The sequence below is a fragment of the Cryptomeria japonica genome, chromosome 5 (genome assembly GCF_030272615.1).
Source record: "Cryptomeria japonica chromosome 5, Sugi_1.0, whole genome shotgun sequence".
Taxonomy (NCBI): domain Eukaryota; kingdom Viridiplantae; phylum Streptophyta; class Pinopsida; order Cupressales; family Cupressaceae; genus Cryptomeria; species Cryptomeria japonica.
The window spans coordinates 747,917,177-747,936,236 of NC_081409.1; the positions used below are offsets into that span (position 1 = coordinate 747,917,177).

The 19,060-nt window shown below is 43.3% G+C and overlaps 1 protein-coding gene across 2 annotated transcripts in view; it reads left to right on the forward strand.

Annotated features, from left to right (window-relative positions):
• Nucleotides 1-19,060, forward strand: part of LOC131064116 (uric acid-xanthine permease) — a 307,219-nt gene that overhangs the window by 114,314 nt on the left and 173,845 nt on the right. For both annotated transcript variants that reach the window (XM_057998146.2, XM_057998145.2), the window contains exons 4-6: nt 13,323-13,373; nt 17,902-18,044; nt 18,415-18,582. In XM_057998146.2, the coding sequence (XP_057854129.2) occupies nt 13,323-13,373; nt 17,902-18,044; nt 18,415-18,582 (362 nt within the window). The remainder of the gene's footprint in view (nt 1-13,322; nt 13,374-17,901; nt 18,045-18,414; nt 18,583-19,060) is intronic.

Consider the following 19,060-nt stretch of genomic DNA (forward strand, 5'->3'; position numbering starts at 1 on the left):
CATGCTTCTCGCCTTCCTTCTCCAGTTTTGTTATGTACAGCTGGTAGGCTTCTTGCTCCACTTGCTGCTACTGCATTTGCAAGTACACATCTTGGAAAGCCCTCTCCATGCTACGAAAGGTGGTGCCCAAGGTGCTCGTGCCTCACACCAAGTGCTTGTGAGTCCAATTCTGAATCATCTTTGGCGTACTATGGTCCGGCCACCCTTGCTGCTCGAAGTGGCGCGCAAACTCGTCCGTACACCCCGTAGTCATGAAGTGACACAACTGTGTAGCGTCGGCTGAATTGCCAGCCTCCATCTGTCCAGTAAGATGTGCCATGCTATGTGCAACATTGGAGAGCCCCTGTAGCTCTCCCAAGAATCGTTGAAGTTAGCCTACTGGATCACTCGGATTGGGTGTGGCGATGTGGAGCCCTACTAGTGATCCCTCTGGTCCACTGCTCTGTTGGCCCTGCTTGTCACTCCCTGGGTTCTGATGCTCTCGATCAACGGGTCTTCCTCCGTCCAGGTCTGAGATAGTAATATTTCTGTTCGGAGTCATGCGCGCCCCAATGGCCATGTTATGCGGTGCAGGGGAGGGGGGAAGGTGCGGGGCTAGTGCGAACTGCCCTAGCCATCCATCCAACGAGGCGTCTACATCTTCGTTCGTGAGAGTATCCAGTGTTGCCACTGCCTCTAGGTCATCCTGAGTCATCTGTATATTCCCTGCCTCCTTCCCTATTGGAGCTATACTAGTACCTATCAGGGTTGTACCGATATCTGATGGAACCGTACCAGTATCTGATGGAACCGTACCAGTATCTGATGGAACCGTACCAATACATGCACATGCTGGTACCGTACTAGTACCAGTACCTGCTGGCACCATACTGGTACTTGCTGGCATCATACCAGCACTTGTTGATGTTGTACCAATACTTGTTGGTACCGTACCAATGTCTGCCGTACCAGAACCAGAGCATGCCGTACCAATTTCCTGCACCGTCGTTATGTCTTTTCTTGGCACGACCTCTCTTGCCGCTGTCTGGTTTGTCGTAGTACCTTCCGTGGTTTCTGTTGCAAGTATGACCAAGCTAATCTGTGGTAATGCTACCTGCCGTTGTGCTAGTGTTTCCCCTTCGTTGATTTTTCGAAACAGCACCCCTACTGGTCATATGTCTCCCATGGGGCTAGCCATTGTAAGTGCTTCTTGTGGTACCAAGAATAATTTCGGAGGTGTGAACTTTACCTTCATACTTTTCCATTGTGCTCGTAACCCTCCGTGCTGCTCTTCTTCCTCTTCCTACTGCTATGACTCTGTTTCCCCTTCCTCCTCTGCAACTGTATGTGGTGCTCTGCGAAACCTCTCGTCACCACTTTCTTGCTCTTCAGTTTCCTCTGCCTCATCAGATTCTTCAGCACTGCTGACATCCTCGACCTCTATAGATGTCTCCATCTTTTTCCTCCTTTTGGCTGGCTGCGCGGTGTCGCCTAATGTGTCTAGGTTGGTGTAGTAGTACATGGTAGGCTTGTTGGGTTCCACTCGTCTACGCGGTTCGAATGCTCCCCACATTTCTGGCGAGTCTTGCAGGCGTACGACGTCGAGGAATAAGCTGATAGCATGATGGCACATGTAGAACGTTTTGTGTTCCAGTCTGAGAAAATCATGAATTCGTTCTGCCAGGAGTTATCCCCAGTCACCTGATCCCATTCATTAATGCTATCATCCAGAAAGCTATTTCAGATGCACGACTGGCTCCTGTAAATCGACTCTTAACCAGGTCCATTAACATCCTCCATTTTCTTGGTGTGATAAAAGCACTCTTTACCCCTCTGTCGTCCGAACAGGCACTCTTCCACTGCTCCTCCGTGAGATCATCCCTGCAAACCAGGTCCATCAACCACTTTTTTTTTCCTTGGTAAGTTTTTTGGTCTGTTTGGCTACTGATGCACCTTTTTCTGGTATACTGAATACTCTCTTGAAGTCGTCTGGTTTAAAAGAGACCCGCACCGTACATCCCTGAAACTGGATGACCAAATCGTGTTCCTGTTGGTTATATCCGGACACCATGGTTCGTAGAACTGGCTCGAAATCCTTAATGTTGAATGTGGGCGTTTGGATGGCATGGTCGACCTGGGCCCTCCTGATAGACTCCTTAATCACATGGTCCGGGGGGTTTCTTCCCACTAGGTATGACATTCGCTGCCGGTGACACTTTCAAATGCTACATTCTCTGTTGTGACCCCCTCTGGATCCTTCTGTGCCTTCGATCGGTTCCTGGCTTTCTTGCTACTGGCTGGTTCTGCAGTCATGGCTACACTGTAACTGCCCTGTTCTACTTTCCTTCCTTTGTCCCGTTCGTGGTCGTTATTATAACTATTGGAAAGAGTGCTTCGCCAGTTTGTACGGCCCATTGTGCTACCCCCAACTTTCTTACCATACAACTTCCCTAGTGTGCTTTGCCAAACGATCCTCTTGCTTCTTATACCGGCCTGTTGCCTACATGTATGGACTATTGTGTGTTGATATCCGTACCGTACTTGTCTCCATGTCTGTACGACTTCTTCCTTCCCTATGTTAGCGGCCGAACACTACTGTACCAGATTCTTAGCTGACCGTACGGTCTGAATTGAACTCTGTACGGATTACTTCATCGCCTTCAGTGCTGATCGTACGGGTCAGATATGCCCACCGTACACCACCCACCTTCTCAGGCAATGTTTTCCGTATGCTGTATGGGTTGTTTAGTGGTCCTTTGATTTCTTTTGTCTCGTCCGTACGTCGCCTTCGGTGTTGACTGTACGGGTGAAATATGCCCATCGTACGCCACCCACCTTTCTAGGCGATATTTTTTCGTACGCTGTACATTGTACGGGTTAGGCGTCTGACACTCCTGCTTCCGAGCTCGTGCAATCTGTACGCCGTACGGATTTTCCAATACTTCTTCATGCGCCCATACAATTGGTCCGTACGGTGTACGAACTCAATTTCCCTCCTTTGCCCAGCCGTACGGTTACCTGTCTTCGTCTCCTCACTCTCGCCTGGCTACTGGGTTTTCTTTGCTGCCTCCCCTGCTCTGTGTATAATTGGGCCTTTTGGAGGTTCTTATAATCACTCCTTGTCAGGGTTAGGGTTAGGTGCAAATGCTTTATTAGCTGAATATAAAATAAATGCCTTTTTAGCAGTCTTAATTTTTCCTTAGTTATTTTGCTTATTTTCACTTGGCATTTCAATTTTCTAATACTTGTCAGCTTTTATTTTTTTCCTTTCTTCATGTATTTCCCTTCCTTACCCTTTAGTATCCCCTTCCATAATAGTCTTTTCACTTCCTTTATTTGGCAACGCTTTTTAATTATTAGTCCCCGTACCTTTAGTTTACCAAGGTATCCCTTGGTCACGTTGTGCCTTCTAATTGGTCTTCTGGGTTCCATTGGCCAGTTTATTGTGTTTACTACTCCTGCTGAATGACCTTTCCCTTTCTGCCCTCTTTGTTTTCTCCTTGTTGGCCGGGTGCTATGCCTCTTCTTCACCTTCTTCACTGTTCCTTTGTTCCATGTCTTGTCTTCCTTCCATTTTTTGTGTGGTTCCTGGTCAATGTCCTCATCCCCGCAGTTGCTCCTCTTCACCCCTAAAGGCTCGCCCACAGTTTTTATTTTTATCTCCGAATCATCTAGCCACATACAGACGTGCGGAAGTCTTCTATAATGTTCCTGTGCACAGCATGTCCCCACGTACTCTAGGTCCCATATCTTGTCAACTAACGGAGCGGGTCCCACCCCCTTATATTGGCCGTCAAAGTAGCGACCCCCATACTGCTGGTACCATTTCATGCTCTCTCCGTCGACCTCCGGTGGTCCCGCGGGGTTAGGGATTACCCAGTACAAGGAATTAGGTCCAGCCTCTATGTCGCCTGGCTCAGAGGCGATGACAAATAGATCCTCTATTTTTAACACCATTTTTAAACAAGGCCCTAGGGTTGCCCCATATGCCTCTAAATCAAGCTCCTCCTTCGAGTCTACCAGTACCTCTTCTTTATTTGCATTCTCCGCTCTCCTCCGGGCCTCTGCTTCTTCATCAATATCATAAGTCGCATACCCTTCTCGAAGTCCTTCGTATGGGGCCCACTTGTTCCAGTGCCCTGATACCTGCACCCAGACAACCGGGTCCCCAAAATACGCATTTGTGAGGTGCTTGTGGATCCTGGGGACCGCCACACCCTCTACCCGTTTCGGTACCAACCGTTCTTCCATGGTCGTAAAAGGCTTTGCCCAATCTTCATCTCTCTGGAAGGGTTCTTTGATCAGGGGGTCTTCGTCGACTTCCTTGTTCTGGCCAATGGTCCAGGACCCTCTGGTGGCGTATCCTAGCATGTTAATCTCAATGATAGGTTTGCTCCGTTCTTTGTAGATTTTCAGTTTGGAACCATTCACTGGGTCCTTGATCAGATTGTTGTCCAGGGTCGAGAGCTTTACTGCTCTGTTCTTCCCGACCTCTTTGATCTTATAGGGTTCGAGCCAACAGACTTTAAACTTCCCTGGTTGAAGTTCGTTCCGACCGTTATACTTCAAAAGTAATTGCCCCGGCCGAAAGTTGGCCCGCTGTAGGTGCTAGTCATTCCAATGCTTCCGTCGGCGTTGCGCCACCTCTGTCGCCCATTGTGCCACCAGCCTTCGTTCGCCTAGTTTTATCAGGCTGCCAAGCCTTGTACTCAAGCTTTCTTCATCATCGAGCCTATTGTCCACTGCCACCCGAAGGCTAGGTATGGTGTACTCAGTTTGTACTACTGCCTCCTGTCCGTACATAAGCTGGAATGGGGTGTGTCTGGTAGTGACCTTGTATGTTGTACGGTAAGCCCATAGCACGGCTGGTAGTCTTTCCTCCCAGTCTTCTTGTTCCACTCCACATGATTTGTAGATTATTGACACCAATACCTTGTTGGTTGCTTCTGCCTACCCATTAGCTTGAGGATAGTACGGACTATATAGGTTGTGAAATATTTTAAATTCTACGGTGATGGTACGAATTACTTGATTGACAAAGTGCACTCCCCCATCGCTAGTGATTTGGAGGGGTATCCCGTACCTTGTGACGACCTGTTCTTACAAGAACCGTACCATACTCAGAGCTGTGTTGTCCGGCATGGCCCTCGCTTCTGCCCCCAAGTGAGGTATTCCTTGGCTACCACAATACATCTACACCTGTGCATTTTACTTGGCTTCAAAGGTCCCACAAAGTCCAGACCCCACCGTTCGAATAACTCCTGCGGTTGTGAAGGGAAGAGGGGCATGAAGTCCCTCTTGAGTGGTTTTCCCGCCTGTTGGAAAGTGTCACACCCAATTACCCACTCTCGAGCGTCGGTGTGTAGGGTTGGCCACAATAGGCCAGCCAGAAGCACTTTCCTCGTAGTTGCATGTGGTCCCATATGTCCGCCTGCCAACCCGTTGTGTGCCTCCTTCAACACATCGGGGATTTCCTCCTCCATAACACACCTCCTCAAGATTTGGTCGAGACCCATCTTATATAGAAGCCCATTGATTAGTTGGAAGGTCTTGCTCTTAAGTGCCAGCTTCCTTTGGAAATGTGGAGGTAGAGAGGTACTGGCTGATCTTTGCATACCAGGCTGGTAGTATTGCAATTTGGAACAAGTGTGCATCTTGAAAGTCTTCGTTCACCCCCTCGGCTGGTTCCCTTGATTTGATCCTTGATAGTTGGTTGGCTATTACATGGGACTTTCCTGGCCATACGATAATGGTGAAGGTGAATTCCTGTAGGAGTAGTAGCCAACGACTTACCCTACCTTGGATGATTGGTTTATTTACCAGGTACATTAATGCCTGATGGTCCACATAAAATGTGAATGGCGTGGCCAATAGGTAGTGTCGGAAATTTTGTACTGCGTACACCATCCCTAGTGCCTCCCGCTTTGTCGTGCTGTAGTTCCGCTCAGCCCTTGACAGGAGTCGGCTGGCGAAAAAAACGGAATGGTCCAGTCCTTGTGTCCCTACCTGTGCGAGGGTAGCACCAATTGCGAAGTTGGAGGCGTTGACATGTACATGAAACTCCTTGTTCCAGCCTGGGTACACCAATATTGGTGCACTCACCAGCCGATCTTTCAATTCCTTGAAGTCTTCTTCCTGCTCGGTACCCCAGAAGAACGACTCTCCGGTAGCTTATCTAAGGGCCAGGAAACCTGTGCAAAGCCTTTGATGAATCTCCGGTAGTAGCCGACATGGCCCAGGAATGATTTCACCCCTGTCACATTTGTTGGGCTTTCCATGTTGACAATCACTCCTATCTTGTCCGGGTCTGTCTTCAGACCTTCCTTACACACGATGTGGCCCAGAAGCTTCCCTTGTGGTACCATAACTTGCACTTCCTTGGGTTCAGGGCTAGCCTAGCCTTTCGACACCTCTCCATGCACTCCCCTAGAGCCTTCAAGTGGGTGTCTTGATCGCTGAAAATCGACCAGTAATCCAGGAATGCCCTGAAGTTTCCTATGGACATCTTGTCGAAAATGTATAAAATTATTCTTTGGAAGGTTGCAAGAGCATTACATAGTCCGAAGGGCATGCGATTATAGGCGTACACCCCTTCCTCCACCACAAATGTGGTCTTTAGCTTGTCTTCTTCCGTGATACTTATCTGGTTGTACCTGGAGAATCCATCCAGGAATGTGTATATCTCATGCCCGACGACTTCCTCTAGGATGCTGTCAGTGAATGGGATCGGAAATGGATCCTTGATGGTTACTGCATTTAGGTACCTGAAGTCTACGCATATCCTTATCTAATTAGCTTCCTTCTTAAGAGAGATGACTATTGGGGAAACCCAGTAACTAGTTTCTACTTTGAATATGATCCCTGCTTCTAGCATTTTATTGATCTCCTCATTTGCGTAGTTTCTGTTCATCTTGTACGGCCTCCTCCGTACCGGTTGGGCTCCTGGTACGAGGGTTATGCAATGTACACATAGCTCCAACGGTACCCCCTTCAAGTCCTTGTAAGTCCAGGCAAAGACGTCCTTATATTCGAGGAATATTTTGAAGGCTGTTGCCTTCAGCCCTTCAGCATGGGGTTCCAGTCATCCCCTACAAGTATCATCTGCGGTTCTTCCTCACTGCAGACATTAATCTTCACCACATCTCTTTCCTTGTACTTGATGGGTTTATCTCGTTCAAACTGGTGGGCTGGTGTGTCGTCCATCCGCGCCATTCCCTCCTGGTACCTACTGTACTCCCTCGACGGAAAAGATTGTTCTTCCATCCCGCCACTTGATTCTCCTACCTCACATATTTGCAGCATGTGACACTCCGGGTGGAAGACCTCATAGTCCTCCATTTGCCAATGAAAGAGTCCGGCCAGTGAACTAGTTCCATCTTCGGAACACCCGTTTAGTTCCAACACTCCTTCCTTGTCGGGCCCTTTCCCCCCTCTGTCTCCTTCAGAACCCCACTCCCATCTATTTGAATCTTGTGAGTCGGAGTCGGATGATGCGAGCTCTTCATTGACGGACTGTTTCCTTAGATCGATTACATACTTATGACCATCACTCTCGATTGAGAGCGTATTCTTCTTCCAATTATGATTGGCTTTGGCCATGATCAGCCATCCCCTTCCCAGGAGGGCATCGTATGCTTTTCTTTCCAGTGGAATGACTACGAAATCCAGAAGAAACTGCTGTGTCCCGATTACCACCTTTTGTGCCATGAGGGTACCAAGGGGTTTGATACCGTGTTGGTCTGTGCCGACCAGGTGGAATGTTGGTGGCCAGAGTGTGGGCTTGCCAAGGCTTCTCCAAGTTTCCTTTGGTAGTACGTTGACTTCGGACCCACCATCCACAATGGTGTTTGTGAGCTTTTGTCCCATTATGTCCATCTCTACTACTGTCGGTTTCCGTCCAACGCTTACCGTGAGTAGCATAGGGTTCATGGTGTCCGTACCAGGTCCCTTCACAGGGTCCATACTACATGGTTCCGTCATCGTTTGGTGTTCCTGGCCGAGGGTGGTGTCCTCGGTTACATTTGTCAGAGCCATCCTCAACTGTGACATGGTCTGCAGAAGGTCGGATACCCGTACGGGTATTGTGGTCTGTAACATCTACTTAATGATAGTTTTCTCTGGTCCTGACCGGAATGGTGTATTGACAGCTGGGTGTGAGGCCCTCCGCTCTTCTACCATCGCACGCTCGATATCCGCCCTGGCATCCTGGAGTCTTTCCTTCTCCATGCGAGGGTCAGGATACATGTCTTTTTTGATTTGAAATCTTGTGATTCCCAGTACGCCTTCCCACGGTTCTTCCACCTCCAACATATTCACCCCTTTTTGCTTTGGACAATCTATGTCCTCGTGGTTTCCTGGACCACACCATTTGCAGAACAAACTTCCCGCGTCACCTCAGTTCTGACATTCCCGCACAAAGTGACCCCATTTGTTGCACTTCTTGCATTGACTCATGGGTCGTCCCTTCGCGTCGTATTGAATTCTACTCCTTGGCGTGTTATTATTGGATCTATTGTTACCCCGCTGATTGCTTCTGTACCCTCCAGGTGAGGCATCAAAGTTTGCTGTTGGCTTCGGAGGTGTCGCTGGTGGTGTGGCTTAGTCGGGTTGGGTGTAGAGCACTTGTGTGCTCCGTGCTTTCAAGTTGTATGGGCATTCCTTAATGGAATGTCCCATTACCTGGCAGATGTCACAAAAAACTTTGCGGCGACAACTTCTCTTAGTGTGTCCTTCCGTCTTGCAGTCGGTGCACCATAGTTCTTTTCCTTCCCTGCCGCTTTCTTTGTCACCCTTCAATTCTTTCATCATCCTCATCATATCCTTTCAGAGTGCTTGCATAGTTTTGGACTCTCCATCGCTGTCTACATCTGTACTGTCACCATTGCTCACTCGTAGCTTTCCCCGGGATGTCTTGTTTTCACTTTCAATATCCATCGTGCGGTTGTATGCTTCATCATACGAGGGCAAAGGGACCACTTTCATCTTCCGTCTGAGGGACAGTACCAATCCTTCAACAAACCACCGCTTCTTGAGGCCATCAGCTGGCTGGTTCTCCATTTTGTTAAGCAGTTCCCTTAGCCTTCTATTATATGTGCGCACGCTTTCGCTTTTTCCTTGCTTGGTGTTGTAAATCTCCGCCACAATTTCGTTATCATCTCTTAGTAGTTTGAACTCCTCCTGGAAAGCCTTCTTCAAACTGTTCCAGGATGTTTTGTACTAGGCATCCAGGTCTGTATACCAATCAATCGCTATTCCCCGCAGAGTGGCTGGAAATGCTTTCAACTAGTAATCTTGGTCATCCTGGCCATTTGCTTCCCAAATGGTTACACATGTCTTACAATGTCATACGGGATCCTCCGCCCCGTCGCCCATGAATTTCAGAAGCTTTTGTTTCTCCGGGGTGTGTGCCATTGTTCTTGTCAGGAGGTTTTTATGTAACGCTTGGAGGTGATTGTGTGCCGGAAAGGTATTATGTGTCCAGGAGGTACCGTACGCTCTTGCCACGGGGCTTTGGTCACCCTCACTCCTATAATCCCTCCTTCCTGAGGTTTTTGGATCTGACCCTCCTATTTTGATGCCCTTTGACAAGGACAAGTTCCCGATGCCAGATAATGTTGCTTTGAAGATATTGGCGATCCCTTCGTGCAGGTCCCCTACCGCCTCCTCTCCTTGTTCAGAATATTCCGACGGGTTGCTCTGCGACTCGGCTCCAGAGTCCTCTTCACTTGACATCGAGTGTGGGGCTTGGTCGATGAGATCGTCCTCCGCTACGTCTGGGAGTGGCAGGTTCCTGGCGACCTTGACTAACTCCTTCCATGTATATGGCCTTTGTCTCTCCCGACTACGACTTCTACTCACACTTCGACTCCTGCCGTGTCCCTCCAGGCTCTTCGAGTCAGCAAACTCCCTTAGCCGCCGTCTCCTTTCGGCCTGTTCTTTAATGCGGAGAGATCTCCGAACAGTTCTGTCGTCTGCTCCTTCGGTGGTGGTGGTACGTTTGTCGTTGTTTGGCTGTAGGGGCATCAAGTGCCAGAGGTACGACGTCGACTAGCCTCCGTCTCCTCTTCCTCCCTGTGGCTCCGCTCTTCGTACCTTCGGAGTACTTGTTGCCGACGAAGTTCTCATGCAGTTTTCTCCCTTCGGTCTTGGAGTGCAATCAGATTTCGGGTGAGTAACCTTGGAATACTTCCGAGCAGGTCAAAGACGGGAGTGCTGACAGTGAGTTCACCACATATCGTGCCTTCTGAGACAGCTCTCTCCCGAGCCTCTCTCTGCACGTACTGCGTGACCGACACGTCCCACAACTCTACCAAGTCTGCCATCAACTGATCCTCTCGTGCTTCTTCCGCAGTACTCTCTTCGTGCGTGTCGTTGTCCACAACAATTAATTACTGGTTGAATGGTCGGCCCATTAATTCCTTCCGCTTGCCGCCATAGTGATTTCCAAGTTCGTTCAGGCAATGGCGCCAAAATGTTTAGTCCTTAATGTAAGGTTGGTCAAACTCACAAATAACATAGTGTTTTCCACACGTACCAATTATTCATGTACCAGTACATTCATATGTCACAACATAAGTAATAACAATAAACAACTAGACTAGAAGAGTTCTATCTTTATTGATTGATCTGAATATCTCCATACATCAATCTCTCTTGCCAAGGTTCCATCTAAACAATATATAGACCCAACGGTTGGCCAAGTTGCCAACCGTCACCAACTCCCAACTACCCGACGGGAACCTCTAGGCGACACAACATAACCATAAACACACTTCTAATTATTACTTACTAACATAAGTTATTTACCCCTAACAGTGTTCCCTCAAAGCCTGCTATTCTAATGTAGTGGAAACTAGGGAACTGGATGAACCATGCATCGTATTTCTAAATCAGAGTGATAGCCTGCTTTGACAGCCTTATATGCAATCCTCCTTTCATTAATCTAACCAGGCGCATTGCAAAGGCATCATTAACACTCATACTGACCAATTGCGTATGCGATGTTATTCTTTTCTCTTTGGGCAATGTCATGGTAATGCAGCTGAGGGTATCAGTTGTATACCTTCACCTGATTCGGCCCATTCTCGATCTCACCCTTCTTAATTAGTCCCATCAGCGGTTGATGTCGGGCAAACATGTAGACCAAGTAGGAAGTCATGGTAAAGTACTTTTTTTCTTCAAGTTCAACCAACTGTGTATGGATATTGTTGCTGATGATCTGAGCCTAGTTGAACTTAGACTTCCTAGCAAAGACCTGCTCAATGAAGTAGAACATCCATTCCTCAAAAAGATTGGATTGAGGAATTCCCATGACCCGGCTGAGTAAGGTAACCATATCACCATACTTGTTGTGAAAATACTTCTGGGGGTCTTTTTACCAATTCTAGCGCTTGGGGGTCTTCTCTCTTTGAACCATTCTTCATTTATCAGTTTCTTGCACTTAGTAGGATTCATGTCATAAACAACTTGAGCCTGATCGACAGTTGTGGCAATGGGATCATTCGGAAATGGGATATCAAAAGCTTCCCCAAGGGCTTCAGGCATGAAGTTAGCTAATACCATCCCCTTTAGCACCACTAATTTGGTTTCTGACTGATAATGTTTAGTAGGCCTTTTTGCAAATTACATTAAAACACCACCTTTTAACATTCACGTGATCTCGGCCCAAAAGGCCTTTTTGCAATCTTAAAAGTTAAACACCTTCTTCTAACATTTTTGCGTTTTCGGCCTAAAAGGCCTTTTTGCAAACTGAAGGTTAAATGCCTCATTCTTGCGTTTTCGGCCTAAAAGGCCTTATTGCAAACTTTAAGTGAATTTCGGCCTAAAAGGCCTTTTTGCAAACTTTAAGTGAATTTCGGCCTAAAAGGCCTTTTTGCAAAGGCTAGTTAAAAAGCCTATTCTTGCATTTTTGCGTTTTTGACCTAAAAGGCCTTTTTGCAAACTTAAGGTTAATTTCGGCCTAAAAGGCCTTTTTGCAAACTTTATGAATAATTGACATTTTTGCCTTCTTTAGCCGATTTTTCAAACTTATGCGCCTTTTGGGTTACCTAGGCCGAAATTAGCCTCTTTTGCAGGAATTTTGAACATTAAATTATGAAACTTTTTTGACATTTTCTCCTTCTTTGCATTCACCCCTTTGCCTTGCAATTTTGCCAAAAGGCAAATCTTGATTCAGGCCCTAAACTTGCTAATGAGGGTCATCAATTCGACAACAATTGCGATCACTTCATATGGTTCATCATTCATCTTCCCCTTCACGAACGGGATCACGCTCAACTATGGTGTGGATTCCTTAGGACTAAGGAAGTGGGCAGGCTTACTCTCCTGCAGGATCATCTCCTCACATTCTTAACTGGTGCATCTCCTCTGCGAACTCATCAAAAGTTTCCCACGGGGGGGGTGAAGGCAGTGGGGGCGAGACAAAAACAAGAGAGTGGGACCCTGACGGCGATGGGGAGTGTGTGCAAAGCACAACACATGGTTTCTATGTTTTTGTCATTTTGTAGTTGAACTTGCAGCCTCTACACGTTTTATTGTAAGTTTTATATAATATATATGCACGTTGTTAATGAAAGCAATTAAATTTTTTTAGTTTGATTGTCAACTCTCATGTGAAATTTTAATTCAACTCTAATGTTATGTATTAGGTTCTATAATGTATATGATGAATGCCTTATCAATGTTATCATACAAATCTTTGAAATTTCCTATATTTTTTATTTTTCCCTTTCTTTTAATAGCCATTTCCCCAAAACGGCCTCCAATAATCCATCATGGAAAAGTGTCTTCCCATCCCCTGCCTCGCATTGGAAACTTGGTGTAACAAAGATTTGAAGTAATTCCGTTGTCAATGTGTTGTTTTCTTTAGCATCTGAGACAGCTCTTTTAGATTCTAGAGTTATTTTTTCTGTAGCATTGATACTATGTCTATTGGCAAGTGATATACGGAAGAAAGCCATGTTAGAATCATGCTTTAGGACCCATTATATTTTTGCTTTTTGTTGCCAGAAATGACTGTTGGAAATGGTGACTTGGAGAATGGCTGCTAGTTCTTCCTTGGTCATGGTATCATTGAAACCTCATTGTAAGATCTGATTTTTTATTTCTACCAGCTGATTGTGGGCCTTCTTGGATTTATGATGGATTTATGAAAGGCACAAGTTATGAGTTTATGTGATCCTTTATAAATTTTAGTGAAAAATGATTCTAATGTGCTGTGCTTGTTTTGGTTGCAGAATAGGCAGTAGAAAAGGATAAGTTTCCTTTATCTAATTTTTTTGTGTTTATTTTAAAGTCTTAGATTACTGTAAATAACTAAATCATTTTGAATCATTTATTTGCAGGATCAGGATTGCTCTCTGTCATGGGTATTACCTTTGCAGTTGTGCCAATTGGTAATTATTCTATAAGAGAGATTATCTTTTCATTGGTGGGAAAGTTATGTGGTACATGGATTATATGTTTGTCATGTAGTCACAGGTGCCCTGTTTGTTAATAATAATTGAATGCATTATGTGGAAACATAATTGAAAGATCCCTAATAATAGGAAGTGATTGTTCTCTTATAGCAAGTCATGTCTCTTTCAATCAAATATCCCAGAAGACTTACCTTAAATTTACAAGTTTATAAATTCTTTGAGTTAAAGAAATAATAAAATCAGGTTGATGAGACACAAATGTTTGGCCTGAAACCTAACTTAACAATCCTGAAGGAGGTCAATTTGCCAATAGGTTATACATGAAATATAAGGTTCCCCCATAGGCAATTTATAATCAATTAAGATTGTTAGGAAATCATTGGATAATACCAATTGGGTGTGACAGGTTTGTTTTAATATATGATGTAAACTTCAGAGCTCCAAATAAAAGTGTATCCTATATATCTGGAAAGTGCTTTAGACATAAATTTTGACGATTCTTTTTGTAGTCAATATGGTCACCTTTAATCGTATCAAACATTATCTTCTAAATGCGATTTTATGATCTTAACAGATTTAATCATTTTAAAAATCTGTTTTTATTGTATGCATTTATTACCAGCCTAAAAAAAGAATGACATCATGAAAATGATGGATTTAGGAATACTAAATTATTTGGTTGAATTTAACTTTTTTAATATTCGTGGAACTATGTATTTCTTCTTTAACATGTCCATTTGAAGTTGATGAACACACAGAAGAAAAGATACTATTCAAAATAGTCTTAGATCTTGCAAAGGAAAGTATATTGAAGCTTGATGTAAACAGAATGCTGCTTGTATTTCCAATGTTTTTCCATAAATTTACTATTCCTCTTATTAAATGAATTCACTTGAAGGTATGGGTTTTGCTTAATTACATTTATAACAAGGGCTGCAATGCACTTTACTCACTGCCAAAGAATGCCCAGCTGGTTTGTGGGGAATTGTTGATTTTGATTTTTGCACATTGTGAATAGCGTACATATTATTTGAAATGAGCACATTTGTGGTGTAGAAGAGCAATCCAATATTAGAAGCATCTATACCATTCATCAGGAAGCTTGATTGTCAAAAAAGGTTCAAAATTACAATTCATGACCATGGAGAGTGGTTAACAACAGATGTTTCAGGTGTCAAGGCTTCCTTTACATAGCCACTGCAAAATGGCTTTAGCATCTGTGGATGCAACATCTGTCTCAGTTTTTCATTCCAGGTGATTGTTGCAGTTCCCTGCAAGCCATAAAGGAAATCCAAAATACATTTAGTAGTGCGCTAACATAAAATGGATATATGGCCCAATGGCAGATTCTCAATTTGAAGTTAACAATAAAGCAGTTCAAGGATGAGCCTATAAAAAGCATAATTTCTAAAATGATCAAAGTCGATATAAATGAATAATCAGACCCAGAAGGGCTCTATACATGTACTGAGAAGCTTGGCACCTGAACCCCTGACACAATTTCCTTAGGAACCTGAACCCCAAACACTTCAGGACAAATAGCAGATGGGTTCCCAGAGACAGATGGAAGAACAGAAACTGGCTTCTTCAACATTGTAAGCTTGTGATATCCCCATACTGGCAATCCACAAACCAATTTTGTGAAGTCTCTAAAAGAGACATAATTGCAAAAGATGAGATCCAAAGTAATAACTGATAAACACGAGTAAGGTAAACTAATCCCATGGTACGTCAAAGATCACCCATATATGAAGAGCATCTTCATAAAAACGGAATTGGATCAAGTTATCAATAAACACGTAATGATCAATCTTGTATGAGAAGACCCAAATAATCACTATCAATAATACACCAAGTAATGTTATCAATGGGCAATCAGCAAACAAGAAAATATATATATTAGTTGCATTCATAGGATCAACAGATGAACAAGCCAATGGAAAAAAGAAGTACGTAACACTTAAGACATAAGATATACAGTGACTAAGAAGGGACAACCTGTATGCTGGAGTGGTGATAGTGGCGATTAAGGAGATTTAACGAGTTGACTTACCATTTACTAAACAAATATATCAGCCGACTGAGAAGAGGGTTGATTACTCAAACATAGACATACAATGATCACGTTAAGAGTGAAGCAGCGATTAAAACTTTCCTTGAGCAGCAACCGTGTAAAATATGAAGGTAGCAGTTAGGTTATAATTTTTGTTAAACATAAATATTATTTAAGGAAGGCCGACTTTTCAATGGTAATGAACAAACATCAATTAAAGTTTAGAAGCGATAAAGGACAATGGGAGTACTTAAATGGTATGTTTGATTAAAACAACAAACAAAAATAATTGCTCAAGTAAAGGACGCCTCTTGGTAAAGTATGCCCATATGGGAAATGTGATGTCTCTTCAAAAGGAAATTGCATTTCTTGAAAGGTATAAAGATCATACGATAAGAGTGTGATGGGGGTATGTGTGGAGAATATAGGAGAAGTCTGTAAGAAGAAAAAGAAAAGCTGCATACATAAGGAGGAGATATTTACGAGCAGATTTATATGAAGAAAATATAATAGAAGACTGGTCAAAGGTGGGGTGTGAATAAATAAAAGGGAAATCAAGTACATACACCAGATTTAGAAGGAAGACGTATATTAAGAGATCGCATCAGACTTGAGAACAAATATATGAGGAGCTTGTAGCCAAATTTTAAGAGAGAGATTGTGAGTATATTGTGGCAGACTTGTGATCAGACTTATAGGAGAGTCAAGAAGGAATTATTACAGATTGAGAAGAGATTTTTCTGGCAGACTTGTGATCAATTTGAGAAGGTGATTATAGAAAGATTTGAGAAGAGAACTATAGGATAAGTCGTGAAGAGTCTATTTTCTTATGACTCAAATCTAAAGGCCAAGTTGAGCAGCAGCAATGTACAACATTGAAACATATATTTCAAGTATACAAATCAAAAAAAGTTATCAAGGACTAAAGTAAGGCAAATCCCAAAAGGGGACATCACAGTGGTAGCAGAGCTAAGTATCCTGCCATCTTGTGGGAACCTAGTTAATGCAAACTTATCAACATAGAAGGGACCAATCAGCCATGGCAGAACAATTGTCAAATGAACTAAGAACATTCATGGAGCAGACCAATGACAAATTTGAGAAGACAAACCAACTGATCCTCTGAGCCATCCAAATTATGAACAGCAATGATACAAGAGCTAATCCGAACCATGGAAGAGATACCCACTCCAATCATTCTGAAAATGAACACTTCACTCAAGCTTCTATTCTTAGGCTCACCATGCCATCATTCTGGCCTAGAGAAGAACCTATGCCTGATGAAGAAGAACCAATGATGGATAGTGTAGAAGAACTAGCAGAAATCTATGCAAGGTTGGACACCGAAGTATAAGGGCATATTCCCTTTAAGGAGTACTATGAAGTGAAGACCCAAGGTAAATCCAATAGAAAAAGAAGACACACAGACAAAGACATTAAGGCAAGGATAAGTAAAATGTCCTTACCCCATTTTGATGGTTCGGGAAAATCTACTGCTCAGACATGGGTCTGGATACTGGACACATATCTATCACTAAGTCCTATGACGGAGGAAAATGCCATCAAGTTTTGTACACTTCATCTAGCCAGGATAGCACATGATTGGTGGCATCATGGCCTTATCACTCGAGGTCATCAAAACATCATACCGAATTCACTCAAAGGCTCATCAAGAGATTTGATTGAAGGCACCCGAAATGGTACTTCAAAGAATTAACTCTACTTTGCCAACAGGGAACTGCAGAAGTTTATGCCAATGAATTTCAGAAATTAGTACTTATGGTCCCTAAACTCTCCCAAGGAAGACTCACCTATTAATTTGTGGAAGGACTCAAGGAGTTAATTAAGAAAATAGTGAACCCCTTGGATCCCCAAAGTTTGGGTGAGGCAATACAAAGAGCCATTAAGGTTGAAATCAACTACCCAAGAGAAAAACCAAAATATACAGCATCCAAGGCATATCCAAAGAACCCTCGTAGAGATGAAGATTATAAGGAGGAAGGAAGACCATGCCACTTCTGCAAAGAAATATGGAGACCTGGACATGGGTGGAAAACCAAAGACGGCCTAGAAAAAAGAGAAGACCTAAGGAGGAAGAATCTATGTTTCAAGTGCAAAGAACCATGGAGGCATGACCATCAATGCAAAAGAGGTCAAATACATCAAATAGAAGAAAAAGAAGAAGATATTAAAACATTCAACGAAAAACAGAATTAGCTTGAACACGAATGAATAGTGCTCTACATGGATCAACATCATGTATTCAATAGCATCAACATAAGAATGTATAGATCATTAATTAAATTGCCTAAAGAAATTAATAATGCATATAGATATAGAATGATCAGGATGAATGACTCTTGTTTATATTGTTACTTGATAGTTTTCTTATTTCACAGTTTTTCCGTTGAACCATAATTTTTTAATGATGGATTACTTGGGATTTGACAGTTAATCAGGTAGTCTCAGTGCTAACTGCATGTACATGTAATGGCATATCTTGTTCTGTAAACGGATCATGCAAAGCATGTAACCAACAACTTGAAGGAGAATGCCTATCCGGTGAAGATGCCTATGGTCACATCCTTGGCACTGTGAGTATAAAGATGTATTTGGTATTGAAGAATAATTATAGCTTCTAATGTAAGACATCTTTCACTAATATTAGACCTATTATAGGTATATGAGACACTCATTACTTAATCAGCCAGGTGTTAATACATATTATTGGACCAGTTGTATTAATATACTTATTTTGTAAAGACAATAAGGGTGGTATTGATATCTCCATTATTGAACTCTTTAATGGCTTACCGTATATTGGATCACCAACCTTTAATGCATCTACTCTTAGATCATTTCTTTTTACTGTCTCAAGCTAGAAAATCATGTTGCTTTCTTTGAAGAGGTAATATCCTTTGTCTTGTTGTACTCAATTTGTTAGACTAACATCCTTGAGGACAGATTCTTGTCTGTTGTTGGCTACAAGTTGCAGCTTCCTTTTGTCCTGCAAGAATTCTGCGACGTATATTTCCACCTACTGTGACAGGGACTTGCATCATATTGATTGGTGTCTCCTTGATAACCACGGGTTTTGAAAATTGGGGAGGAGGTTCATATTGTGCTACTCAGGTGATTTTGCTTCCTGGTCGATCCTGCATTTCAAATTTATCTTCAATTGGTATCCTTGTTGATAATAGCTTACTTATATAGATGACAGCTTCAGGCAAACAAACAGACTTCATTCTTACCCAAAATGTTTAAAAAAAAAATGATTTGTTGAATTTATGAAAGATGCTCGTGCTTCTGCAGAGTGTTGAAAGTTGATGCTGAAAGATATTAAAGTTTGGATCAGATTAGATATGGGATTAGTTTTAATTTATTTCTAAAACTTGGTTCACAACTAAACTATATGACAATGAACTCTATGTGCAGGTTGCTGCTTATATGAAGAGAACACAACTTAATTCATAAAGTATTTGCAGGACTGCAAATGAAGGAGATCGATGTCTAATGGCTTGCACTTTCGATTTCTGTACTTACCTATTAGAATTGAACTCCATCATAATGTATATCTCACGGTATAGGCATGCCAATGACTAGACATGCT